Source organism: Pezoporus flaviventris, unplaced genomic scaffold (assembly GCF_033815535.1).
Source record: "Pezoporus flaviventris isolate CSIRO_AGI_PZ_B2104156 unplaced genomic scaffold, CSIRO_AGI_Pfla_v1 ptg000037l, whole genome shotgun sequence".
Taxonomy (NCBI): domain Eukaryota; kingdom Metazoa; phylum Chordata; class Aves; order Psittaciformes; family Psittacidae; genus Pezoporus; species Pezoporus flaviventris.
The window spans coordinates 11,192,076-11,219,531 of record NW_026892585.1 but is presented as its reverse complement, the minus strand read 5'-3'; the positions used below and the strand labels follow the sequence as shown (position 1 = coordinate 11,219,531).

Here is a 27,456-nt window from a genome sequence, read left to right as displayed (position 1 = left end):
TGAGTAGTGAATCTGATATGGTGTCCAGGGACCAGCTATTCAGTCTCTATAGGACCAGTTAGATTTAGCTGGGGGAAAAGGCTTCCAACTCCACAGAGGTAAGGGCTGCTCCAGAGGTAGCAGAGGGGACTCTTAGAGCTATTCAGGTTAACAGTGATGCCAGGACTTAGGCAGAGGCATTAGCTGCAGGAATGGTTTCATGTTTTACAGAGTAGATTGGCATTTCCTGGAAGTGTAGGTTAATTGTGGTAAGAAAGAGAGGCAGCAGATAATCGCACTTTGAGACCAGTATTTGCCTACAGTGTGTCTGCTTTCCTGGAGGCAGCCAAGGCAATTGGCAATCTCCTCTATGCCCCCACCCCCCCTACCCCCCCCATTTACCAGCTGTATTTTGGATTGCTTGTGATGATATGGATGTTGATTATGGCCTTCACAACATTGCCTGGTTTTTCCATAGAATAGTCCTGAGGGATGAGACCGCAGCAAATTCTCAGCTGACCAAAAGGCAGCTCAATGTATTAGTTCAGTGTATTTTCTTTCATGAGTAAGAAGCAGATAAGATTTCAGCACAAATGGTGCATTTCAATTACATTTATAAGTGAAATGCAGAGCAGATGTTAAAAGCCCCATTTTAAGCAGTCCTTCCTCATCCCAGAGGCAACGTTTCAGTGTTAATATTGTCTATCGCTCTGCAAGTCCTTGATTTGAAAAAACTTTTTAAGCAAAAATACCTCATTGGCCTAGGAGCACTTCTGGGTCCCTGTGCATGATTGTGAATTCTTTTCTTGTTTCTGATATTTGGAACACGTTCCGAAACTTCCTTAACCTTTTTCTTAGCAATTAAAAAAAAAAACAAAACAGTACTATAAAACCTGGAAGAATGCAGAGTAAATTTGCTGTTCCCTGCCCATCTCACTCCCCTCAACATAAACTCTTTCCCTCCTATACATGCATGCATATACACATACACATACACATGCACATATACTCCATCCTAATCCAAACACTGCTGGATGCTGGATCTTAAAATCATACTGTAGGAAATATTAGACTGGCAAGTGCTGTGCTTACAGTTGGAATATTGTTGATATTCTCACATTTCTTTGGCTATCACATGCTAAAATCGATATTGTCAATACCTTTAAAAAAGGGATAATAACTTCAAAGTATTGCCAGAAACTTACTGAGAATGGAAAGGGTGCATTATATTACACTTAGAGACTAGGCTGCCTTTTTCCCCTGCATTTTTGCTTCTGACAGTCTTTGAAAAGCCAGTTATTTGCACTAGTAACAGAAATGCGATTTCAGGAGGGCAGAAAGATGCCCTAATATTTATATGAAGCTGTAATACAGCCAAAATTATACGGGCTGTTATTCTACTATATTGCCAGCAGACTGTATTGATCTTCGAAGGGTTAAAGTGCTACCGGGTTACATTAATGTCACCCTTCAGCAATCACTGGCCAATAACGTATCAGCAATCAATGCTGCAGTGTGTTGTTCACGACACTCAGGTTTTGGAGACAAGTGGCTGATGTATTTTGACAAGAAGAAAAAATAGTCTTAGGAATTCTTGCAAATCTTAACTCAGAGGGGAAGATATATGAAACAAACTGCTTCCGTTAGAAAAAATGGTAATGTTTGCCTTCATAAGTAACAACATTTTATGTCAGTTCAGTGGAGCAGTGAATGAACCAAAACTCTGCTAACCTTCAAAATGGAAAGGATTCCGTAAGTAGGATTTACATAGTCTGAATATTTTATATTTTGAGTGCTCATAACAGCTTGCATAAACTAATACTTACATATATATTTCCAATAAAGAAAACATTTGACTTGTGGTGGAGTAAAGCAGCGAGGCACATTTTGGCTCGTGAGTACAGACACAGGTTTCTCAGCCTCTGCTCCTTTTTTTCCCTGCTGGTAATTTTCTTCTCTCAAGTTCTCATAATTTGTGCACATCCAAAGAAGGCAACATGAGCGTCTTCCTTTTGACACAAAAGAAACTTAAAGAGAAAAAAGAATCAGGCGCTCGAATGGTTCTAAAGTAGAAGTACAAAGGGGGGTATAAAAGTCAGAGGCTGCAGGAGGACGCAAGGGGTTAAAGTTCTGACCACTGTCTGCATGTATAAAATTATATCACCTTATCTGAAAAGTTTAGGCTCAGAAGAAAAGCCTCAGTTTAAAACACCTTTTAGGTTTATTAAATCTTTAGGCTGAAGATTACAGCAAGTGTTTTGTCTTTGGTGAGTAGCTGTTTGTCTCACTTTATTTACTTGGTATTGGGTATTTGTCAATGTCATTTCATATCTGCAGAAAATTCATACATTCTATGGAAGTATGTATGTGTGTGAGTGTGCTGAAGGTCACATGACTGTTTCATCCTATTTGGTGGAGCAGCTTGACTTTTTTTCCCTTGCTTTTGGTGATGGTTGTGAGTGCAGAAGTTGATTGACAGATGCATGCCAGAAACCCCCATTCTCCTTTTCAAAGACTACATATGATGGATTGCGATCTTTCAGCTCAGCAGGACACAGGGACCATGCAAGCTGTAATTGGTCAGGTATGGAGTCAGCCATTTCTCAACTCCCCTTTTATTTTTTTTTTTTTCCACAAGGGTCTAACCATATGATTCACATAATTCATATTTACAGTACCATCTTTCTATCTGTATCTTCAGCTACCAGCGAGTGTAGGACTGAAAGTGAGAAAGGCAAAAGAACCACAATAATCTGGCCAGGGAATCACTAGTTAAACCTAAAATACCGTGCTTTTCTCCTAATAAACCCGGGTTATAATTTAGTCTGAGCTTTGCCAAATCAAGCTATTTATTAATTTTCTGTTGTATTTTGTTTAAATGTGCTAAAGTAGAAGAAGCGAGGAGTGCAAGTGTTATGTTTGTTGGGGAGTTGCTTTCTATTTCTAATGCTGTTCATTATTTCTATATTGACTGTATTGCTGTACTACAGGCTGTGGATTTTATACATTTTTTTTCTCTTTTCCTTTTTCTTTTTTTCTTCTTTTACTCCTAACCCAGATAATGTGTGATTGAGCTTGGTAAATGTAGTAGTCTTTGCTGCTGCAGAGGGACAGCCTGCAAATTAAACACTGCCACAATCTGAAAGGTCCAGGTGGTCTGCTCGTGCTTCCTAATGCAATCCAGCACAACAGCTTTAATAAACAGCTCTATTTAGTTCTCCCTCCCTGTATCCAGGGAAGTGAACTGGTCTGGGGCTGCTGTGATGAAATGCCAGAAGAATATCTCTCAAAGGCCTCACAAGCTGATTTTTAGAGCTTTTCCGTTTTGTCGTCTTTGTCTTCCAAATGGGTCAGTGAGTCCTTCTCTTTCTGTTTTGTGATTTCTGATAAGTCTGTAGTTTTTATGTGTGTGTGTTAACCATGCTGTTTCCACCTTTAGCCAGAAGAGAGAAGAATCATTGCCTTTTCATTAGCTTTCAAATAATAACCTGAAGTGGGGAAAGAAATGAAATTATTTCTGTCCTGCTGTACAGGGAGGGCTGTTTTCCTGTGCATGCAGCCGGAGTGAGAGGAGGGTGCCTGCCTTTCTTTCTCTAACAAAATTTTAAGTGCTCAACACTTTCTCATTAACCACTGACTTGTAAATCAGTCTCTGGCAAAGGGTATTTTTTGAACTCTCAAAAGTTCGTGGGTTTGGTTTCTTTTTTTGCATATGTTTCCAGTGTAGTGAACGCATGCTGCTGAGGTGCTGACATAGTATTTGTGTTTCCTGTATGTTGATACAATGGTGGAAAAATACATATCCTACGCACTGTTTTCAACTAAATTATGGCAAAGCACTGAAGTCCCTCAAAGCACATGGTTTATTAATACCGTCGTACACAGAAATGCATTTCTGGGCGGAAAATGTCAAATATGTAATACCATGTTTACCACAGACTTTTATTGCTTTAAATATTTTAAAAATAGAAGATACATTTTTTATTAAAAATTCCCCAAAACATTAACAGCTTCCTATTAGGCTGCTTCTACCAAAAAAGTGGGGCATGTTTGCCAGTATCACCCTCTGTGAAAATATGTATTTTAGAGCGGGTTAATTACCTTTTGTCTAAACTTGTGCAGTCTTAGGGAAATCTATTTAATGCTTCTAAGGCAGATACAATGGCAAGATTTTCAGCAAGTACACTTGACAGAAAACATACCCTGAAACCTTGATAAATCTCAAAGCTTGTAATATCTCTTTTTTGTAACTTTTGCTTTGGCATATAAAAAGTGTGAGTTAGCTATTTTATGTTTAAAGCTTGCTGGCTCTCGGAAAGTGCTTTTGAGGCTGGAAAGGGTAGGAGCTTGGTTTTTTTTTCTGCGTGCAACATTCCGTATTTCATCAATTAAAAAAAAAAGTTCAGTGCATGTCTGGAAAAATGTTTATATCGCGTGTTAGTTTATTTCATTTCCTAAAATCAGTAAAAGGGCATGGACTTCAAAGAAAAATGCATATAGCTATTTTAGGTGACTCACTTCTTTGGGTTTTTAATGGCAGTATGTATTATGGATATTATTATCGTGGAAGTTAATGTGTCAGGTGTTGCAAACATTTCTGCTTAGATCTGTGTGTGTGCTCATTTGTATATCATACATGTAAGTGTGCGCATCCAAATGTGCTCATAAATCCATAGCATTTTCAAGTATGTTTTTGTTGTGATTCATTGTCCAGTGGTTGGTTGTTATTAGCTACATGTGAAGCTAGAACAGAAAGTTTAAAAATATTTCTTTTGGATAAAAATGATGTGATTTCTAGTTGTAGAATAAAAGAGTTTAGTTAAAACTTGGGAAGCACGGAGCAATCAATGTAATTACCATACTGCTGAAAATAGAAATAGACTTCTCTATGGACTCTAATACTCAGCTGACAAGAGAAAATAACTATCAAAAGGCAAACCCTATGCCGTAAAATCTTTCCACAGTGTCAGACTATATTTAGGATTGATAAATAATGAAGATTTGCATATTTGGCATTTGTAGTTTTTTAGAAGAAACATTCATTTCCTGACACTTTTGTTTTCGAAAAAGTTCTGGAGAGTCTTTGTTAACTTTCAACCTTCCAAAAGCAGAAACTGAAATAAATGTTTAGCATTTGTTTTTTTTTTATTCCAGAATTGCCTTTTTTTTTCAGCTGTGAGAATTAAATTTTGTTTTGACTAATTCTGCAGATGTAGCTTTAAATTCAGGCTTGTTTGCTACTAATAGAGTGTGAACTTGCCTAATTAAAACCCCGAAGTATACATGTATATCTCTGCTCCAATGGAGATCAGAAACACTAGCAGTTATTTGTAGTTCAAACACTAGTCTGTGTATGACATGAAAGTAATAGCAGGAGCATGCTGATTTAAAGGCATTTTCAACAGCAAGCACTTGTACATCATTAAATGCATTTTCCACTTTCTTTTTTATATATTTCATCTGTCTCCAAGCACCAGTGTCCACAGTGGCTCCCACTGGTGATAGCAATGGTAGGCAGAGCGCTACAATCCTGACCACTACCTAGCACCTGGGTGTACTGGCTCCAAGGTGCAGAATTGCTTGTATACCTTCCCTCTGGATTTTTCCTCCCCCAAGCAAGCAATAAAACAGCCAAGTACTCTGAAGAACAACCTCCTTGCCTAGCATGTCAAGATCTAGAAGCTCATTGCTCATTGTGATTTTGATTCATAACTGGAGTGTTTGGAATGAAACCCCGATCCCTGTCAGCAATAGCCTGTAACATCCTTCTTGCACGCTGAACCATAATACCCATTATTTCTTTACATGTGTTTTGCTCTTAGAGAAACTATTAGCTGGATTTTTATGCCCTATTCCTTATATATCCTGAGCCCATCTAAATGCATAGGTAATTAAATGCATCATGTAATTATTCCAGTTGTGCTATATTTTCCCTCCCTTGTGTGCTTTCTAAAGCTGTACTGTACCTTTCTCTTCTTTCTTTCTGTTCATTTTTACCCCCCCCCCCTTTTTTTTTTCCCTTTTTTAATTTTTTTCCAGACCTGAGCTTGTGAGTGACAGGTTAGTTCATCAGCATTACAGCCCTCCTGTTTTTGTCTCATCTCATGCAGACAGGTCACTGTGTCCAATCACCCTTCTGGCTCTGCTATCCCCGGGGGAGCCCAGGCCAGCCTGCCATCTTGATCCACCGGCCTGAGGGCCCAGGCTGGCTGCACATTTCTGTGTTCACTGGTTCTTGCAAATACAGGAAAACGGGAAGGGGAGGGGGGGCAGCTTAAATTAGAGCTGTGTAAACTGAGAGGAAGTAAATTAGGTAACATTCTTCTTCAAATAAGCAGGCATTTGCAGTCATTATTGCCATGTTTGAGTTCTCCTTCCACATGTTAACCGTGTTTATTTTCCATATTTCAATGGTATCCTCCATGTGATCTCATCATCTAGTAAAAGCTATTTATGCAAGGGTAAACATGCGCTCCTTTCCCATAGAGAGTTCTGCCCTGCAGCCCCATTTAGGAAACTCATACATTGCTGCAGCCAAGGTGGGTCTTCCTGTTCTGCTGTTTAGTTTGTGGCTTTCTTAGATTTTGGTTTGTGTTCTTCCCCACGATTAACAGCAATAGGGGATAAACAGGAGAAGCCATTCATTTCTGTAACTCACGGGCCACTTTTCTGAAGTTTGATCTGTGGTGAGCTGTTTTGTAATGCAGATCAATACATATCCATGAGTTTATTTTTTACCAAAGGAAGATCAGATCTATTATGTTCATTTGTCTTGAGCAATCTTTAAGGGATTCTTCTTGTAGTAGTAGGGCATGTCTCTTTCTCTTGGCATACCCTTTGCCATCTCTAATCTAATATACAGAAGTGCCTATATCATATGCAAACAGAAATGAACCATCTTACCCATACATTTAAGACTTACTTTTACAATACATCAGGGAATTGTGCCCATCTGTGCACAGTTTGGGACAAATCCTGTTCTCTCTAGCAAGAATTAGACCCTTAACTGTAAGCATGACTACTTACATAGGTAAGGTCAGACTGCTTGTTCCCTTCTCTGCTTAGTATATGTCCAGCACAGGCATTGTTATCCTTTACAGTCATCAGCAGTTGTTTTCAGCAGTTCAAGATTGTGAGAGAGACTTATGGACAGGTACACACCGACTGTTGTTTTCAGTAGTAGAGAGACAATGTAAACAGTAAGAATCATGTTTGAAAAACTTCAAACCCATACTTTTTAATATTTATGAACAAGCTGCTACTCTGATAATGAAGCATTCCATCTCTGCAGAAACCCACTGTTTTATATGCTCCTAGTATACTGTGTCCTTAAAAATCATTATTGTAAGGAGATGCAGGAATGTGGCTGTAATATTTCACAGTATAAATATTTGTCGTAGAGGAGTTTGGATCTCGATAATTTAATATATGTAAATTCTTTGGTCCTAGGCCTGGATTCCAGCAAAAGAATGCACTTCTCTGTTGACTTTTGCTTTTACAGCAGAAAAAAATGGATTTTTATCATTTTCATTCGTGCTTAAAAAGATTTCTCTTGTTTTCACACCAAAATCAGGTTCTCCTTGAAATCAGCCCTCCAAAAACATCTTTAGTAATTTTTTTCTGATTGAATTTCTTTATAATTTTTCGTTCTGTGCTGTTCTGCTGTCTCATGCGTTAGTTTGTGGGCCAGGCCAGTTAGGAGGTCAAATCTTTAAAAAGCTGTGATTTATACTCTGTATATTCACTATTATTCTAATTGTAAGAGAAAAACGATGTAAGTCAGATGACCTTTAAATTGCTGGGCAAGTGACACTCATCCTGTGATGTAGATTTTTATCTTTTGGCAATGCATTTACATTCAAGTACCTCTACTGTGTTTCCTAGATTCTAGACTGATAAACTAAATACCAATCTGGGCCACTTTTGTATGTACAGTACATAGAAGTGACTGTGCCGAGCTTCTTATCTTACACTGACCTGTAGCTCTAACAAGACTTTTATTTTTCTTCTCTGATCTGAACTGCAACTCAAATGGAAGAAAATAAAATGACAATTGAAGACAAATTGCATATAGCGTTTTCAGCATTAGATGAGGACATGGCAAGGTATTATTTTTGTCCTGTGATTTACATCTCTTCAGTGGCATTTGCTCGTAATGCTGCTTCTTACTCTGACATTATAAAAATGGCAGGAAGAACCTCAGATCAGTCAGTTCTGAATATATAATGAGAGATACGTTTATCTCTCATTAAAGTTAACAGGACCTAAAGGTGTGCTTAAAAGTTGGTCAGCAAATCACTTAATCCTGTGGAAGAAGTCTGCAACTGCTGAATCTTTAGGTGCATAGTACAATACTCAACTCAATGGGATTCTTCACATAAATAACACTTCGCAGAATCTGGTCCTACTTGCCTATTGAGTAACTGTCATTGCTAATAATCACAACAAAGTCTGCTTTAAATGCTAGTTAAAGAATTGCTATGCAAACTTTTTTGTAATTAGAACTGACTATTAGGATTAAAGATAGTAACTCAAGGCTCTTGAGCATTTTTATTCTTCGAGGATATCACGCTACAGGTAAATGGACTATAGCTTCGGGGTTTTTGTTTCATCATTGGCTTTGAAACCTCTGTGATATGTAGGACTGTTTCTTCAAAAGAGAAAGATTAGTTGTTGATATTTGCTGCTGATATTCTGTTGACTGCTAGTGCTGCTCCATAGGAGAGCATCATCTAACTGTTAGATCAAAAGAAAATGTTGAAGATCAAGAGGCTGTTCTAAATTTCGAGCCATTTTCAAAAGTGGGAGTGGGAGCAAGTTTACAAAAAAACAAAGAAGAGGAGGAATGTGGGACCCAAAAATCTTTATCCCAAGCCACTCTTCTATGGGGAATGATATAAATTTTCTTAAACTATTTAGGTTAAATCTTGTAGTTACTAATAGGCCTGTTTTTTCTAAGAGTGGTGCAATTTGTACATGCCTTATAGTAATACAGCAAAACTATGTCCAGTATGCTATTACGTATAGTCTTCCATCTGCTCACATGGTAATTGATGTCATTAGCATTGGTTCACATACTTACAGTTGAAGAATGTGTTTCAGAGATGAGAGCTTCACAAACGGATCTTGCTCTCTGGTGTCCCGCACAGCTGTCCAATGCCCTTTGCTCATGGGAATGGGGATTTGGAGGGTAGGAAACTGAGAGCTGTTCTTGTCAAAACAGATAGGCCTTGTCTTGATGGGCTCTCTTGTACCACCTTGCTGCAAAAGAAATCCAATAATTTGATAAGCACTGCTGCAAAATCTTACTTGCAAGAGTAACTTTTGATCCTGTGATATTTCCAGTGAGTATTACCTCAGTTACTTGCTAAATGTGATCTGTTCCTATAGGTAACTCTAGGATAGGGCTCTGAATCCACAGATGGGGAAGGACACTGTAAAGAGAAACAGGACTGTAAGCAAAAGCAAAAACCCCAAAGTCAGAAAGGAACTTTATGCTACTTCAGTCACTGATTCCATGAAGCAATTTTTATTTTACAAGTTTCTATCATTTTCAAGGATCTCAGACTTGCGTGTGTTTAGAAGACACGATCCAGCTGTGTAATGGCACTTCCAAAAAGGAAATAATATAAGGGCAACAGTAAAAGACAAAAGTGTTTTTTTAGTTACCCCCTGCTATGGAAACAAGAGCTTCAAGCAATAGAAAATAACAGAGCACAGGATTTTTACGAGCAGATTAGTGAAATCCATGTTAATAGTATGACATAACAGCTGCTGTTAGACATATTGTGAGAAATAATTCTGTATCAGCACCTTGTCCTTTTCACTAAACTGTTTACATCTCTGACTGCTTTTCCACTTAGTGAGCCAAGTTGGGAAGCTATAACCAGGCTTTTACTCGAGCTTTGCTCATGTTTCTTGTGCAGTGAAGTATGGAGTTTTACCAGAATAAAAAGTCTGTGGGGTTGTTTTGTTGTTGGTTGGGTTTTGTTTTTTTTTTTGTGGTTTGGTTTTTTTAAATTCTATTTTTATTTTTCAAAAGCTGGAGGCTTTAGCCCATCTCTAGAAGTCATCTTTTGGAAGGGAGGTGGGAAATAAATAATAATGATAAAAACTGCAGCATAGACTAAGACTAAAACAACAATATTAATTACTAAATCGTTGTACTCATTGATTTTTTTAATTTATTACAATAGAAAACTGTGCCTGATCATTACTGAATCCACCTTTGAAACTAAAAAAGGGCTAAAGATGCAAATAATCGTGGTAATATTTAAGTCTGACGGTTGGGAAGTACTATCATGGTGGCTGTAGCTGTTGGGACTGGAACCAGATGCTGCCAAATGCTCAGTGCTTCCAGAGTCCTGGACTTCCCTCTGGCTTTGTTAGGCAGGACTCTGTTCCAGCAAGACCTGAATGTTTTCAGGTTTTTTTTGAAGGCAGGATTAGGCTCTGAAGCACATGAGGGGAAATCTTTCAGTTTTTCTTTTTTTTTTTCCTACTCAGACATTGTTAATGAAGGAAAAATGGAAAGGTTCTGTTTAAAGTGAAATAAAATAGTCTGGAATAAAGCAGGATAAAGTGGCTCTAGGAAACAAACAGCTATTGCAGGATTCCTGGCCGTAGGTCTTACCTTGCCTTCACTGTGCCCATCCCTTTTTGTGTACAAAATGTGCTTCACATTCTTCAAATGTCTTATACAAAGCAGAAATAATGTCTGCAAACAAGAAGCTCCCCCTCTTTTGAAGGAAAGGTTAAGAGTTGTGGCAATGTAAAAGTGGCTTCTAATGTGGAAGAATAAAGCAGAGAACATCAAACTCATTTCACTTAGTGTCAGTCACGATGATTTATCATTATAGTCAGGGTAAACTGTGATCTTGGAGCTGAAACAATTTTGGCCATTAAGAGGGAAAAAAACAACCCCCAAAAAGCAGAATGTTCCAGCTTGGTTCTTATATCCTTAGGGTTGCAATATTGAATTCGGAATTGGGGAAGCTTAATCTTGCAGCCAGATTTGACAAGATGCTGGTTGAACAGTAGGCAGAAGTGATGGTTTGTGTGTTGTAATGCCTGTGGTGGGAAATAAAGAAAGATAAGAAGATTTTTCCAGAAGCCTGGATGCAGTATTCACCACCTGCTCCAGCTCCCCACCAAAGTAGGCAAGAAAACCTGTGTGTGCGAGTTGGTGAGCAAAGCTCACAACTTCAAAGCCTGACAGAGGACAAACTGGAGTGCTGTAAAACAGCAATGTGAGGGTTGGCAGTGGCTCTGAACGCAGTTATCCTTTTGTTTGTTTCAGGGCTGTTGCTTGTTTGAAGGGTGATCATGAAACCATTTAAGCACATCCACAGGTAACCCCACAGACTCATCAGGGAAGCTCACATGAGCACTGCGTTGTGAATTAGACTATGCAGTACAAAAGGCTTGGATCTCAGTTGGCCTTAATGGGATACAGACATGTACAGCTATAAGAAATAAGCCAGTTCCTCAACTCCCTTCAGTTAATCCTGGAGAGTAGGATTCGGGGTGGGGTGGGGTGTGTGTCTGTAGGCAAAAACCTGGAGGCTACATCTGAAGTCTTGGAGAGGTGAGCAATGGACTCATTAATAGGTGTTTGGAAAATAAGGCCTGGATTTTGAATAGTCAAACAAGAACAAGAAAATGCTGAAGGCTGGACTTTATTCCCCTGAATCATAGAATCATGGAATAATTAGGGTTGGAAAGGACCTGAAGATCATCTAGTTCCAACCCCCCTGCCGTGGGCAGGGACACCTTACGCTAAATCATATCACCCAATATACTGGTTTCTGTTTGGTTTTTTTTGAAGTTCATGCTGGATTCTTAGCAAGAGGAGAAATGAGCGTGGCCCCCTAACTGGGGACTTAGAGTGACTCTGTAAAGAATTTTAACCCAAGAGGCACTGTGGGTACACAGCAAACCTTTGTGCTATTCTGCTCATGTCCTTATGCTAGACCCATCACTGTAGTTATTAGATCTCAAAGATTACATTCTTTGATCTAGTGCTTTCTAAATCCTTAAACCACAGTTTATTTATTTAAAAGGTTATATCCAGCATTGGATTGGATTGTAAAGTACCCTTTGACTCTTTTGTGAAGGACACAGTAGAAACACATGCTGCCGAAAGAGTCTTTCCTTCTGACCATGAAGTACCACAGTGTTTTATTGAATTAAGAACTGCACAAGGACCTGTGCTTTTCATCTGGCCAGTGTGTTGAGAATTTTTTTTACCTCATCAGTATCATGCTGTCATTCATTTCTGATACAAGAGACATTTATTAAGGTACAGAGGTGAATTTCAGTTACTCTCTAAATTAAAAAAAAAAAAAAAAAGCCAGAGTAGCCCCATGTCTCCCTAAGAAAATAAAAACACACTAAACCTCAGACAGATGTTAAACATGAGTTTGTTCAGGAGGTGTTCTTGGTGTCTCTTTTTGATCTGATATTTACCTGGAGTTATTACAGTTAACTGTTACATTTGAGTAAACATGGTCACCAGAAGCTTTTAAGCTTGTTCCATCAGATTCAGAAGCCCTTACATGAGCAAATTTACCAGTGTAGTCTACAACTCTTGATTAATTATGAAGAGTGTGGTGTGACTCCCAAGCTAATCAGCAAGAAGGCACAGAAAGCAAAAGAGGACATTAAAATTGAGCCCAGTGTGCTCCATCCTGACTGATATTAATTATACTCTATGCAAACCGGAGTCTTTTTTTTCCCCCAATCACTCTTGCAAAGCAAACTGTAAAAATTCTCATGTAATTTCCCTCAGATCTGGAGAAACCAAGACTGAAATTGGCACCTGAAAAGAGAAAACTTATTAAAAATAGCTATTATTGTTTCATTTTTAAATGCTTGTGTTTGGTCATTGTTCTTTTCCAAGAAGCTCAGCCCCTGGAGATAGTAGCCTCATTCTGCTTTATACTGAGACCCCTTTATACCATCTGGTAGCACAAACCAGCTGTAAAGTGAGTGTAAGAGTAATTTATTTGTGTCTACTTCAAAGCTCTTTTATTTTTCCAGAACGGTGGAAAAACACCACAGTGTAAATGGGAATCAGGCCTAAATAGATGGACTATGGACTGGAATTTCCATTTTTTTAGATGGAAATGAAAAAGACAGAGGCAGAAATCAGACTAGGGGAAGAGAAGGACTAAGCCTTATTTAGCTATAAACAGGCATTCGTTAACATCCATTCTGAACTGAAAAACAGACATGATAAAAGGGCTAAATCCTGTTTTAGGGGCCACCATCCATACCTTTGCTAGCAGTAATGAAAACCTGAAAGGGAGAGAAGTGAGCACGAGTCAGGCCACAGTAGTCAGTACCTGACAACACAACCAAAACAAAGTAGAGGAATTAATGTCAGTTAAATTCCTTCTTTCTATACTTTATAATTTCAGGTGAATTCTTCAACTCCAAGCCAAAGGGTGAATAAAAAGAGCGAAGAGAGAAGAAACAAAGCAAAGAATGACAGTTAGGCCTCATGGGAAACATCTTAAAATTTAGTCAGACATGGGAAAAAAATATTTAAATAGCATTTTGGGGGTTGACCCAAGAGTTTTCATTGATATTTTGAGAAGCTTCTTACTCCATTTTATTTCATAATACCTTTTAAACAGGTACATAGGAGGTTTAGGGCATTCTGTGAAGGTTGTGAGATATTTCTCACTCTGCTTCCCCATTTTGTTAGAGCCCAAGAGAAAAACAATGGTGGGGTTTGTGGAACTTTCTGTAATTGAAGTAGCCCAGTATTTCCTACCTTAAGACCTTTGCTGCTGCTGCTGCTAGCATTTCCACCTGGTGGCTATCTCTTCCTGAGTATTTTGTAAGACAATTTCAGCTAAAATACTTCAGTGGTTCCCAAGGAGGTTGGGGAAATAAGGGAAAGTGTTGCCCATTTTAAAGACACCCCATATTTAAGAGGAAAACTCTGAATTTGGTGAGAGGTAGGAGGGTTGTGTCTGAGATGTCTCTTCTGGTATCCTGTGACAACCCACCCATGTTTGATGATGTTCTAAGCCTTTGAGAAATGTAGTTGTCACATGTTTACTTGGTAGCTCTAAACAGCTACATCCCCTAAAGCTTCGCAGAAAAGGAAGGTGTGAAAGGAGCCTTAGAAAGTCATCTGCACAGAGACAGAAGCAGCTTATCTGAGTTACATCTGACAGGCATTTGTTTAAATTCTTCCTGAAAAAATCCAGCAGCACCACTTCCACAGTATCCATGTGCTGTTTATTGAATTTAATTATCCCTGATTTAGCATCCACTGCTGGAAAGTTTCCTCATGGCAAAAAGAATCTTTCTTGCTCCAAGTTAGACCTGTATTTTCTTCCCTCTTTTAGGGCTATCAGATTATTTCTGTCCCCTCCCTGGAAAGGCCTACCTTCTAACTTGGCTTGCCGTGGGGGATGGCAGAGATGGCACCAGAGACCCTTACTCTTCTAGGTACTCAGTGACTACACTCTGGGGGAGATGGAGGAGGAAGATGTTTGAATCAGATGAAGACAGGAGAAGAGCCAGTGAAGATACAGGTGTAGATTGAGCCAGTGAGTGCACAAGGAGTCAACCAGGAATAGAGATTTGTGAGGGCTGAAGAGGAAATCCAGGAGCTTGAGGGAACAGTAAGTCTGAGAGAGGTTAGGAGCTGTGAGGGGAAGTGGAGAAGGGGACTTGCCTCATCTGTGGGCAGATGAGAGAAGTAATGGAGAAGGGACTGGACCTGACTAGGGATAAAGGCAGAAACAGAAAACATATGGGGCAGGTTCACTCGCTGTTCAGGAATTTCTGCTGGCAAATCCCACTGGCAAAACATCTCAGTTTTCCTTTAAAAAAACAGAAGCTACACAGGCAAAATGTGAAAAACACTGTTTGTATTGCTAAGCCACATAATTCAAATGAAGTATTTGTACAGTCATAATTTGTTTTCCTTGTAAATATGTATAATAATAGACCTTGTAATTATGTAAACAACTACATATGCTGCAGAGATTAGATTCCTTTACTCTTAGAGACCTCTCTACTTCCACACTCCACTTCTGTTCCCATAACAGTATTTGACAATATAGATAATATTTTATTATACTTCTTTCTGAATATTATCTTTTATATATAATGGTTTTTGGCTTCCTAGAAATGGCAGAAAGTTTATGTATATATACTTATACACAAATATATACACATATGTGTGTATATATGTTCTGAGCCAAATTCCAGAAAAGTCAAATTTGATTTTAAATACTGGGGGGTTGGTAAATCTGGATTTAATCTTTAAAAATTTGAACTTCTAGAAATTAAAAAAGGGGATTTTTTTAAAGAAAGAGTAACTTTGAATTAAGGATTCAAACTGTGCTGCTTACAAAACATCAGACTGAAACATATGACCATTTTTCTCTCTTTTTCATATGAATGGTAGGATTAAAGGTTCTAACACACCTAAAGTTTCATTTTGAGTGAAACATTCCACAGGGATCTTGCCATTACTGTTTTCAACAGACAAAACCTATCAATTTATCCAATAGTTTTGCTAGAACAGTGACTGACATCTAGATTTCTGGATATATATAGACTTTGGTCTTTGTACAAAGTAGGCACATGAAATCCTTGTAACAGGTGATACTTGGCTGTTAATTTTCCACAGCCTTAATTAGTTATTTACAGTGTTCAAAATGTAAGCATTGCAAAGCCAAGTGCTTTTTCGTTTCAAGCATCTAATACAGTTCCTTTATTGCAAAGTAAAAGCTTCAGGTAAGTACAAAGAAACAATGCTGGATTATCATTTGAACAGATATAATTGCTGCTTTCAGCAGCTTGAAGTCACTTTAATTCCTGTACTCCTCCAATTTTATCTCTGACAGGAAGGGATGACTTTCTGAAACTTATTTAGCTTTTCTTCAGCATTATTTACAATTGCAACTATAATCTAATGTATGATTTGGTAAGAACATACCATCATACCGAAGGAGAACTGAGAATAAATAGCTAATACAATCCACTTACGTGGGACAGACTGATGTGCAAAGGGAAAGGAATAATTGCCAATATGAGGGTTTGGAAAAGGCAGGATGAGAAGAATGGTGGAGATGCAGTGTAGGAGGGCATGGCAGCAGCAAGTAAAAAGGTGTTTTGATAAGGCTGAAAAATTTAGCTTGTTTTGGGGTTTTTTGTGTTTTTTTTTTTTAAATTGTTTTTCTTTGTTTGTTTTATAAGTTTGTTACAGTTTTATGTATTGAACTGGTGGTAATAAGGACTTAAAAAAGCTTGAAAGATTAGGACGAGCATCCAGGATTAGGCTGTGGCAGAGAGCTGTGGGAAACAGCAGTGTCTAGGAAGGCTGACGATAATAAAACTACTTCATTGTTACATCCTTTCTCTTCACCTTTACCCACACAGCATCTGCTCAGATGCAAGTTCAGGGATGTGTCTTACCAAGCATCAGGAAGGCATGCTTGCAGTAGTGGTGCAGTAACAACTGAGAGAAGTGCAAAACCAGGGATTGATCCTGTCACCCTCCTCCTCTTCATTGAGACTTTGCAAAACCGTAGCTGTTACCTCCATTAATGTTAATCTCTTCAATTCCACTTTTATGCCTTAACTGAAGGCGGATTGGCATAGGAATTGTCTGGTCGCAAACTGGGGCCTACGATGTTTCAGATAGAGGTTACAAAACCAAGAACAAGTCTATGAAGCTGTCCTTACAAGTGACTTATATCCAGAGCTGTTCTGTTAGCAGAGGCGTTGCTGGCTGTGGTACCGATCCCCTCCCTCAATGTGATTTAATGATTCTTTTGAAATTGCTTTTCTAAAAGACACATTATTTTTTTGGTCAGTATCTGCCTGCTTTGAATCAGCCTGTGCTTGGTAAATGCCACCTTGGACGCACTGCATCTGCAGTTGTCTCAAGCACAAGGCTAGGGGTATAAAGTATATATTTTAGCCCCCCTTTTGTCCTTTCATCTGGTAAATGTTTCCCCTTCAGGCTAGAGAAAGAGAACTACTATTATTTGATTAAGTTTTACTAAAATAATACATTATTATGTGTTTTTCTTCACAAACGATCTGATAAGAATGGGTTTCATATGTAAGCTCATGTTGGTATCTAGGGCGTGAATTTATATCACTAAATCACTATCACTTTATGCTGTAGTCCCGTATCAGTGCCACTGTGCTCAGGGATAGCTGCTGCTGCTATCACACAGAGCAAATGCCAGCTAGGGACAGCCAAAATTTGGGTCTTTAGCTCAAGGGTGGCATATACAAGATGTGCAATCGCAATCATATCATGCAATACAGTGGGGAATGAGCCATGAAATACACAGCAAATTTTCTAGTGAAGGTTATTTTTTTACCACTGGTAACCTCAAGTTTTACCATTCTGTCCAGTGACGTCAGGTTCCTTCATTCTAACACTGTAAAATTTGGGTCCCAGAGTTGTAACTGGAACACTTCCCCTACAACTTCTCAGTCATGAGCAAGCCTAGCCACATGTATAATCCTTTTAAAGATGGAAAAGTTGCAGAGGACACCAGCTGCCCCGTAGTTACAGAAGGCCATTTATTTACGGTGCCTGTGGTGGAAATCAAGCAGCACCTTCACACAGGGAAGTGCAAGGCAGCCACTGCCCTTGAAGTTTGGGAAGCAGGGCCTGTCCCCACATCCCCTACATAGGGGAGGCTGGCATGGCAGCTGGGGACGGCTGGGTCTAGGCCAACAGGACAGGACAGGGGCTATGCAGGACCAGGGCTGTGGGGAGCTGGAGGTCTCAGCACAGCTGAGGCTTCGCTGGGCTCAATGGCACTGTGGGCAGGGTGTGAAGGCCACAGGTGCGGCTGTTCATGGCAGTCAAGGCTGAGCATTTCCCTGAGGAGAACCCATCGTCCTGTTCTATGAAGAAGGAGTTGTGTGAGGCAGCACCTCTGCTTTTAGGCTCTTTTAAACTTAAAATCTGGATTCATAGTGAGCCTGGATTTAAGATCAGTTTGGTGGGGTCGGGCGGGGGAGTCTACATAGAATGAGGGAAGGAGAGCTGAGGGAACAGATGAGGTGCATAAATGTCCTCTGCATGTGAATGCTTTCAGGAGGGGTGGAGCATTGTCTCCAGTCGTGGGACTTACAAGTACACAGACAGAGGCTTGATTTCAGTGCCATGTCTTGAAGGTGCTCCAGGCTCCTGCTGATCGTGGTGCTCTCCAGTTCATGTAAGTATAACTGTAGCTGTGGTGGTGGGTGCTGCTTATGCACCTCTGGGTTAATGCCAATATTGTTGGACTGTGGGCTGTCTCTTACGATACCTAGCAAAGATCCTGTTGATTGTAATAGGGTCATGTTTGAGCTATATGTTCATCTGAAATCTTATGTTGGAATCATTTAAAAACTAGGTAAGGGCAAAGGAAGGGGTGCTGCTGCATTTTAGCCAAGGGCATCCACCTTGTCATGACTGACCCGCTGCTGAGGCTTAGGTCTTAAAATGGTGAAGGAATAGACTTAAGTAGCTAGAGCATGTCCCAGGAAGTTACGAATAAAAATAAGGAACTGATAAGAGAACTTATTTGCCCAATCTTTATGAAACATTGGTCACTTTGCTTGATGTTGTGTATTCAGCTTGGTGGATTTGTTTCCTAGCTGAAATGAGTGATTAATGAACCTTTTGATTGGCCTCAAATGTGAGGCAAAATGAGTGGATTTTTTTGCAGGTTTCTTCAAAGTTGAAAGGCAGTAAAAGCAGTTTAAGCATTAATGGTTATAGAATTGCTGAGTCTTAATTTTGCAGGGGAGGCTTTGCATTAGATGCATGAGGAATGCTGGAGGAAATTAGGAAGTTGAATTTATCTTTGTTACACTGGGAAAAGCTAATAGCATGTGTTGTGTAGGCAATCTGAGCAGCTGCACGCTTGCAAACAGTTGTTGATCAGGAAGTATTTGGGAAACCATTGTTAAAGGATGATAATTTGGGAGACCTCAGAGCAGCCTTCCACAATCTGAAGGGGGGCTATAGGGATGCTGGGGAGGGACTCTTCATTAGGGACTGTAGTGACAGGACAAGGGGTAACAGGTTAAAACTTAAACAGGGGAAGTTTAGATTGGATGTAAGGAGGAAATTCTTTCCTGTTAGGGTGGTGAGGCACTGGAATGGGTTGCCCAGGGAGGTTGTGAATGCTCCATCCCTGGCAGTGTTCGAGGCCAGGCTGGACGAACCCTTGGGTGAGATGGTTTAGTGTGAGGTGTCCCTGCCCATGGCAGGGGGGTTGGAACTAGGTGATCTTAAGGTCCTTTCCAACCCTAACTATTCTATGATTCTAATTCATTTGAGTTACTTCCTAGGTCAGAATTATGAAACATAGATTGGAGAGAAGCATGATAAAAATGTAGCCTGTTCTCTACTACATAGTTTCAGCTTGGAAAAAGTGCTTGGCTTCTTTTTCTGCTTTTGGTAGTGTCTGACTTTGCCATGGATTACTGTTTAAAGGCTGGGGGGAGCACACACAAACCAAAACAGGAAACTAAGCCACAAAAAAAATGTTTCAAGACTGAATTTTTGGGGGGCTTTTTTTTTTTTTTTAATAGGTGGAAATCCCTTTCTTCAAAGGAGAAAGATGTACCAGAGGTGAAAAAGTAGAACATTAATGGAGGGCTTTGAAAGCTGTTTTTAAAAAGAACAAAGAAATAATTATTCTGCCATTGCATACAAGGGTATGGGTTTCATCCCTATGTTTTTTAATACTGGATTCTTTTTCCCGACAGTCTGATGAAGGTATTGACATTTAAGCAGCAAAGATGAGAAAGCAAAGGCTTACAGGTGCATCTTCATACCTCAGCTCTCATACCACCACTTGCAAAGTTGCTGTTAAGCTAAACCAGAGCAACAGTCAGGCAAAAACTGAATTACTTTGAGAATCTGTCCTTTGCTGTGCTGCATCAAGCATTGTGTTACAGTATTACGAACAGTCTTTCTTCCCAAAAGAAAGCGTTTGGCTTACTACAATTAGCATTCACTACGACTGCTTTTTTGCTCTCTACTTGTAAAGGACTTCTACTTCAAAGGGCTTTTATTCTTGGATAATATTATGTCAGTGCATCTGCAGCTTTCTTAAAGAATCTCTCTTTAGTGTACTTATATATTCTGAAGTGTTTTACAAATGCAACATTCTCCTGCTTCTGAGCCCTTCAGCTACCTGTAAGATGAAATGGAAAATTATGTGGTTGAGTCTAGTGATTTTACATGATCATGTGTATAGGGAAGTAGAGAATGTGTTACCAGTGGAATTTAAAGGAACGCACCAATTCCAATGTAGAGATTGGGCAGGATATCAGCAGTGCTCTATGGGATGTTTCCATTGCCTTCTGATAGGCCAAAAGGGGGGGGAAAAAGGAACTCTCTAGTTGCACTTGTGCCGGCTGTGTTGTACCATGTTTATCATTTAGAGAATACATCACAGATGTTAATGTGTGCTTAGGCACATGGGGTAATATTTGGGTTTGAAACACCTATTTTCCTCCTTACCTTTGTGCTTCCAGCAGGTGCTTTTTACAGTCTAGGAGATTCTTCTGTCAGGTTCTTTGCCAGTATTGCAGCTCCACTTTGGGTGGGTAACAGCATCAGTAGATGGAGATCAGGTGTACTGGGCTCACTGCATATTTCTTCTTTCTGTAGTTCACAGTAGGCATTCATTAATTTTGAAGTTGCTGGTTCCTAGCAAAATCTGATAAAATAGCCCACTTTGTTCTGGTACCAAAGGAAAAAGATGCAGAGTATAGAATGGCATGCAAATTTATTCCTTTTGACTTTATTACAGAACCTTGCTCAAAACTCATGGTGTACATATGGACACATTCTGATATTGTCGCAAATGTGCTGTTATCAGTATTGCTAACAGACCTCCATCATGAACACCGTCAGATCAAATGTAAATACTAACTAAGGCCTAATCTAAAAATCTGAGCTTGTGGCAAGATTCGGTGTTCTTTAGACATGTCCCAAGATAATAAATTAATCATTGTTTTAGCAGAGTTCTGCCTCTGTAATTGAGAAAATAACTTTGTTAAAGAGGAACAGTTTTGTTTACCTGAGCCTTCCGATGTTCCGAAGCTCTCCTGTTCTTACCTTTGGGGAAATAACATGTGGTATCTTAACAAGTATGAACGGGCTGCAGAGAAGCAATAGCAGAAAACACTACCTTCCTGAATAAAGAATGCCACTTTTATAAATAAAACACGGTGTTTATCCAACGACTGTACTGTCAACCTATGAACTCTATTAAGCTTGATTAAAAAAGTCTGTGGAAAAAAGGGTGAAAATCCTGGCTTCAATGGAGTCAACAGGGATTTAATCATGAACCACCTAGAGGATGTGTGGTAGGTAGAGGTGTAGAATGTCTATGCTGGGTTCCGAATCTGTTTTTAAGCATCTTGGTGAACAGAAATTATGGAGAAATTCCTGTCTTCCAAAAGCTATGTACTAATAGCTGATGTACCATGAAGAAAAACCTGCTCCAAGACCTGAAGGTATATTAATTATCAGTGGTCTAAAGAATCCCATCTTCCAAGGATGAATCTGTACACTGCTCCATTTTGCTCCGTGGCAGTACCTACATTTTAATGTAACCATTCACTGATTGAGCAGTGGCAAAACACTGTTTGTCTTATTCAGCCTATGAAAACTAAGAAGTATTCATATAAGATGCTGGCTAAAATGTATTCATATAAGCCTCTAGACACACATGGATTTCAGGATGCTTGCAGTCCTTGCTGAACATAATTGGAGCTTAATGTGGTGATTCAGTTCCTCTGAAGAGAAAGATACTTATTTTTCAAGATCTGAGAAGGGGAAAAAATCAAAACGTGCTTAAATCTGAAGTTAGTAATTTTTGTCTGATGAAAAGATCGTTGCTGCACAAATGAGAATTGGCACTTATCCCAATTTTTAGGAATTAGTGTAGAGTTAATTTACCTGGAAGGATTTGAAATGGTTGCAACTATTTCCTGAATTTAAATCATTACAATTATCTCATAAATGAGAGACTTAATTTCAAAATTCAAAGATTTGGAGACCCAATAGAAAACTGCAATGTGTTTCTGGTAACTGGAGGGATGTTGCACTTTGTACAATTATATATTTTAATGGAAGAATTGCCTGGCACACCTCCAACTACATAATTTAGGGAAACTGTTGAAGAATTTTCAATTTTCCAGTTGTACTTGCATGTTTTATGAATCTTGTAATTGTCAGTCAGTAACTTTCCTCCTCCAACCTATAATTACGGTTAGACTTCTTAAAATGTGTGTCTGTGTCTTCTGATGGTTAATTTCTCATATGGCATTTATCTGCTTTGATTTAGGCATCTTAAAAATTATATGTCAGTGTCAGAGCCAGTTACGCGAAAGAAAACAGGAATTAGAAACACAGACTAGAACCACAGAACGGTTTGGGTTAGAAGGGACCTTGGAGATCATCCAGTTCCAACCCCCTGCCATGGGCAGGGATGCTTTCTAGTAGACCAGATTGCTCCAAGCCCTATCCAACATGTCAAAGTTGTGCATGTGTAAGTGACCCCATGTGGAAGCATGCCTCTGATCCAGGTACTGCAGGAGCAGGTGGTGTTTCTGTGGTGGAGCAAGATGCTTTGCCATCTTCTTCCTCCCTTCATTCTCACTGGTGCTATGTTTTGGTGTAGGCTTATCCTCTCTGTCTTCTTAGGATGTAATGGGAATTTTCAACAACAAAAAGCATGGCTGTTACAGATCTATTTTGCATGTTGTTTCTAATTGTCCTCCTGCAAGCAAAAATTTGAGGTCCAGCTTGCATCTGGTAGGAAGCAGCTGAGTTGTAACTGAGAATTGGTGGGTCTAGTTTTTGAAGATGAAGTTAACTCCTGGGCAGAAGAGCCATCTCATAAATTGACTACCTGTATGCATCACTTTGATGGGCTAGTTGGGAGATCCCAGTCCAGGTAGGCATTGTAGTTATCCTTTCATATGAGACAGTTAAATTCCATGCCTTTCGTAGTGAGGGGATGTGGTTTGAGCCTGGTATTTGCAGGTTTTTGAAGTAAATACATGCATGTTTAACTGTTAGGTGATGGTGAATACAATTTCTCAGTGATTTTTTTTTTTTTTTTAATAGTATTAACCCTGCATAGTTGGTTCCTAAAGAGCTTGAAACCTTAGCAAAACCCTATGCAACCAAGAGGTTCAGTACATGTCTGTTGCCTACATGTTATGTTATAGGCCTAAAAGATGGTTGCTGTGAAGATGAACCCAAAAACCAAGAGACTCGCTCTGCCCTAAGCCCAAGCAACTCAGTGCAATATAAGAGGAAATGCTGACATATGAAACCCCTCTTACTGTGAAGCAGCATTAATTGAAACCTCAGATGTCAGTATGACACAATTACCAAACATATTGCCATATGACAAGCTATGCTGTCAAGTGACAGACTCATCCGTAGGGAACTCCCTCCCCAAAAGTCCTTAACTTCATGGGGATGGATAAATATATTTTTTGTCTCCTGTCTCATGTCAGGAACCTCTTGAAGTGTGGATGGCAGCTTGACAATGTGTTTCTTGTGGATGAGTCTTTTTGTCTCTTATTTAGAGAAGAAAAAAGCAAACTTTGGGTGTGTTTTTCCCCTAACTAATTTTGTGAACTGGTGACCTGAAGAGCACTGTGCAGCGGGATGCCGGGGTGATGCCCTGAGTCAGCCTCAGGGACTGGAGTATTTGGGGTCCCAGAGTGCAGGAGCAAACCTAGGGACAGTGTCAGGGGATAGGAAGGGGGTTGCTTGGGTGTACTTTGCAAAGCTCTTGGGAAGTGGATCCTGGAGGTACTGTTGGAGGAAGTGAAATGAGGTTTCCTGGATTATTGTGGAAGAAAAGGAAGGATAGGAGTGAGTGCTGCAGGATGGGAGAGATCCACCAGCCCTTGCTGTAGCTATGTGGCTGCTGTAGGAGGCCTGTATAGTGCCAGGCTGGCACCCTTAGTGCCTGTCACAGCCAGCTCTGGTGCTGCCAGGGTGCTTATGCTGGGAATGCATATCCATGCTGGTGGGCTCCTTGCTGTGACCCCTTACTGTTCCACGTATCATCTCTTCTACTGTGATTGTGTTAAACAAAAAGAAAAGCCCTCTTCTACCTATTCTGTTGCTTGCTTTCACTAGGCTGCTCTCAAGGAGAGCAAAGTGTCCAACTTCTGTAGTTCTTGCTAATACCATGTCTGAGGCCAAACTGAAACATGATGATGCACATTGGAGAGCTCATTCTTTATTGATTGCTAGCTTGTTTTTGTCTGGATATGAACTGGGAGTTGTTTATCTGTTTGGGTGTGAAGAATTACAAAGTCATGCTTGTAGGCACAGCACAAATAATGATGCTGTAACTGTAAACTGAAGATCTGCAGTGGGGTTAATAGCGCTATTGCTATGGAGTGGTGTGTACACAGCCCATGGCATGGGTCTAGGGAACTCCATCGTGGTTGATGTACTGAACTGGTGTCTATGCAACTTATGGTCAATCGTTTGTGTGTGTTGTACAGCACTTGGATAGCTATCTAAATCTCATGTCAATAAAGGGGAGAAGCAGCTTTATTTTTGTTCTCTGCTCCATTTCTTATTTCTTAACATATTAAAATATAAATGTGGATTCACTGAATCCCAATAATATTCTGACTGTTGCATGCTATTAATATCCAAATATGCTTTTCTCCTGGGATTCTTCTATGCTAACTGAAAAGGACAGTGGTATAAATTGGGCCTTCTCTCTAATTCCCCTTGAACTGTTTCTTTCCATCCTTTCTCACACTACTGCAAGTAAGTTCAAGCTAAGTCACTTATCTCCATAAATTGGTGGTGGGATAAAGCAGCAGAACAGTGTGGCATCTCCAGTAAGTGGCTTCAAATCACACTTTACATCATGAACACCGTTAAAGAGCTGCACCATAATAAACTTAGGGATACTGTAGAAAGTCTTTATTAATGTGGCACTCGAACAACTGAAAGCTGTTAAGGTCTTTATAACATGGCAGAAAAAGCATCCTGTGCAGTGGCATATTAAGTGGGACTGGTGTCTGAAGTACTCTGCCATTATGCACCAGTTCAAAGGGAGAGGGTTTATTTGAAAGATGATGGTCCCTGTAAGCTGGGCTGGAGCACAGATGCCTGCAGGTAGTGCAGGCTGGGTTCAGGTGAAATGATTAAAGGAGAATGCTCAAAATTTATTTCCTGGTGAACTTTTTCTCCCCATGCATGCTAATTAAACTGATTACTGAGAGAAAAAATGTCTTTAACACCACTTCCATCCCACCCTGACAAAAAAAAAAAGTCGGGATCTTCTTTTGTGTCACATCTGTAGAGCAAAATGTTCCTAAGTGCACTGAGTGCTGATCCTGCTTGTGCCACGTGGTCTCCCCACCGTATCTGCCCCGTTTCAGAGAAAGAATTGGGATGGTTCTCCATCTTTGTTTGCAGCAGAAAAGACTCAAGGTGAGAGAAAGAACAAATCCTGTAAGGCAATTCTGTCACTCACCTCATCTTCATAATCTCTCTTTAGCTTCCTCTGCCTTCTAACCCTGGTATTGATTGTGTCATAGGCTACAGCAGACCAAGGCAGGGGGCTGAAAACCTTTCCGAACAGCAGTTGCCAGTCTGCCTGTTGCAACTTGAAGAAGAAAAGCATGCTGTGAAAACAATCAGTGCATTTGCTTTAGATCTAAGTGATTCTAACTAGGTCGATGCTTCATGCTGATGTGTTGAAAACATTTAAAAAATTTCTCAGAGTTTGATTTCAACTAAAACATTTCAGCATGTGTCTGGGTCTCTGAAGTTGTTATGTCTCACTAATGTAGCAGACAACTGTTTTTTTTCCACCCTAACACAAAGCAGTAGGAAAACTGGGCCTATTGTCTAGATAGGTTTGTTTGGAATGTCCTTATGGAGGAGGGAGGTTTGGGTTTTTTAGAAGCTGAGGCTCTTGCAAATTGGCTTTAAAGGAGTAGTAGTTTATTCCATGAAGGGGAAAAGAGGTAATCAGAGTTTTACGGAGTGTGAATGAGAGTGTAGCTTTACTAAAACTGCTGTTGTTCCTTGTATTTGACTTTTCATTCAAAAGCAGGCTACATCATTCATAAATACATGAAGGCTATTCTGCTTTCTTTAAAGCATGTGATGCTTTTTTGTAATGTGTTTGTACTCAACATAATTGGCCTGATTCTGTCTTGGTTCGGGATCACAGACCAAATGCAGCATTGTGAAAGGAAGCCATCCTCATCCAAATTACCATTTATTCAGTTTCCAGGGGTGGCAGGAACCCAGGACAGCTTTTTTCCATGGCAGGTGGTAGCACAATTGATTTCTGAGCTGCTTGGAAAAGACCACAGTGAAACAAAATTTGCTCCTCTTCCTATTTGGCTTGGTTGGCACAAGCTCTGCAGCCACTAGAGTCTATAGGAAGCTAAACTGGGCAAATCCCACAGCATTGCTGTCCTAGTTGGGAGCTGGCTGTTCAGTGGTCTCCATGGGAGCTGGTTGGTAGGACCTTATCTCTGATTCTGCCCCATTGCCCTTTGGTGTGTACTCCTTTAGTTTCATGTGCCTTTCTCAATTACAAGTGCTTATCTGAGCCTGTTGTTCTCTTCAGGGTACCTTTTTAATTATACACCATATAAATATATATTAAATATATGTTGGAATTTCTCTTCCCCCAAGGAAGTGAAGTCACTTATGTGTTGTTGCCATCTTTGCTGCTTGCTTCAAATAACACAAAGAACATTCTTATGCGGTTCCAACAGGAAATAGCAAACAAATACTTGCCTTGAGGTATTTCATTGAGTTTCAGGATACCAGCAGATAGAGATGTTCCAGGAAAAAAAATAAAATTTGTTGGAAGAAAATAATAATAATAAAGAAAAACCTTTAAAAGCTATATTTATCTGTGGAGAGGAATTTCCCTCCTCCCTGAACTAAGCCTTCGCAAATGCATTGTATGGTATATGTGGCACTAATGGATTTCATACTTTAGCATTTATTTCATCAAAAATCATGCAGTGAACAATAGTTGTCATTTAAGCAGCTGTAGTTTGCAGCTGTGTAAGTCCTAGACATTAAAGCTAGATAAGCCACTGCAGAGAGGTATGGGAGAAATTCTGTAGTCTCAGTAGCATTATTTAATTGATTTTTAAAATGAGCTCCATGGGGATGCTGCAGAAGTGCAAGTTATAATCTAAATATGCTATTAGGAGTCCTGTTTATAAAGAATGTACATATTTAATTTGCTTACTCAAGGCAGTACCTTAGGTACTTGATTCCTCTCTTTATTTATTATTTTTTTTTCCCCCAAAGCAGTAAGTAGAGTCTAGATAAGGAGAAACTTCAACATCATTTAAGAAGCTTATGCCTTAGCTAGATCAAACTCTTCTGCCATGAGCCAGTATGGCTGTTGAGTAATGATGCAAACTTTCATTCAAAAAAATAGG

General features: G+C 39.6%; 1 protein-coding gene and 1 long non-coding RNA gene across 6 annotated transcripts in view; one reads left to right on the top strand and one right to left on the bottom strand.

Moving 5' to 3' along the window:
- Positions 1-2,262: 2,262 nt before the first annotated feature.
- Positions 2,263-27,456, top strand: part of POU6F2 (POU class 6 homeobox 2) — a 303,185-nt gene continuing 277,991 nt past the window's right edge. For 3 of the 5 annotated variants that reach the window (XR_009745363.1, XM_061464688.1, XM_061464687.1), the window contains exon 1: positions 2,263-2,563. Coding sequence is in view for 2 of the 5 variants with exons in the window: in XM_061464688.1 (XP_061320672.1) it covers positions 2,459-2,563 (105 nt within the window). In the remaining 3 variants the exon portion in view is untranslated. Of the gene's footprint in view, positions 2,564-2,680; positions 3,329-18,027; positions 18,195-27,456 lie in introns of those variants that run through there. The other 2 variants (XM_061464689.1, XM_061464690.1) reach the window with 2 other exon arrangements.
- Positions 8,497-16,800, bottom strand: LOC133275013 (uncharacterized). The gene is made up of 4 exons (XR_009745364.1): positions 16,696-16,800; positions 9,335-9,413; positions 9,062-9,240; positions 8,497-8,715 (listed from the first exon to the last, which is right to left on the bottom strand). It is a non-coding gene; the product is annotated as an uncharacterized LOC133275013 (long non-coding RNA).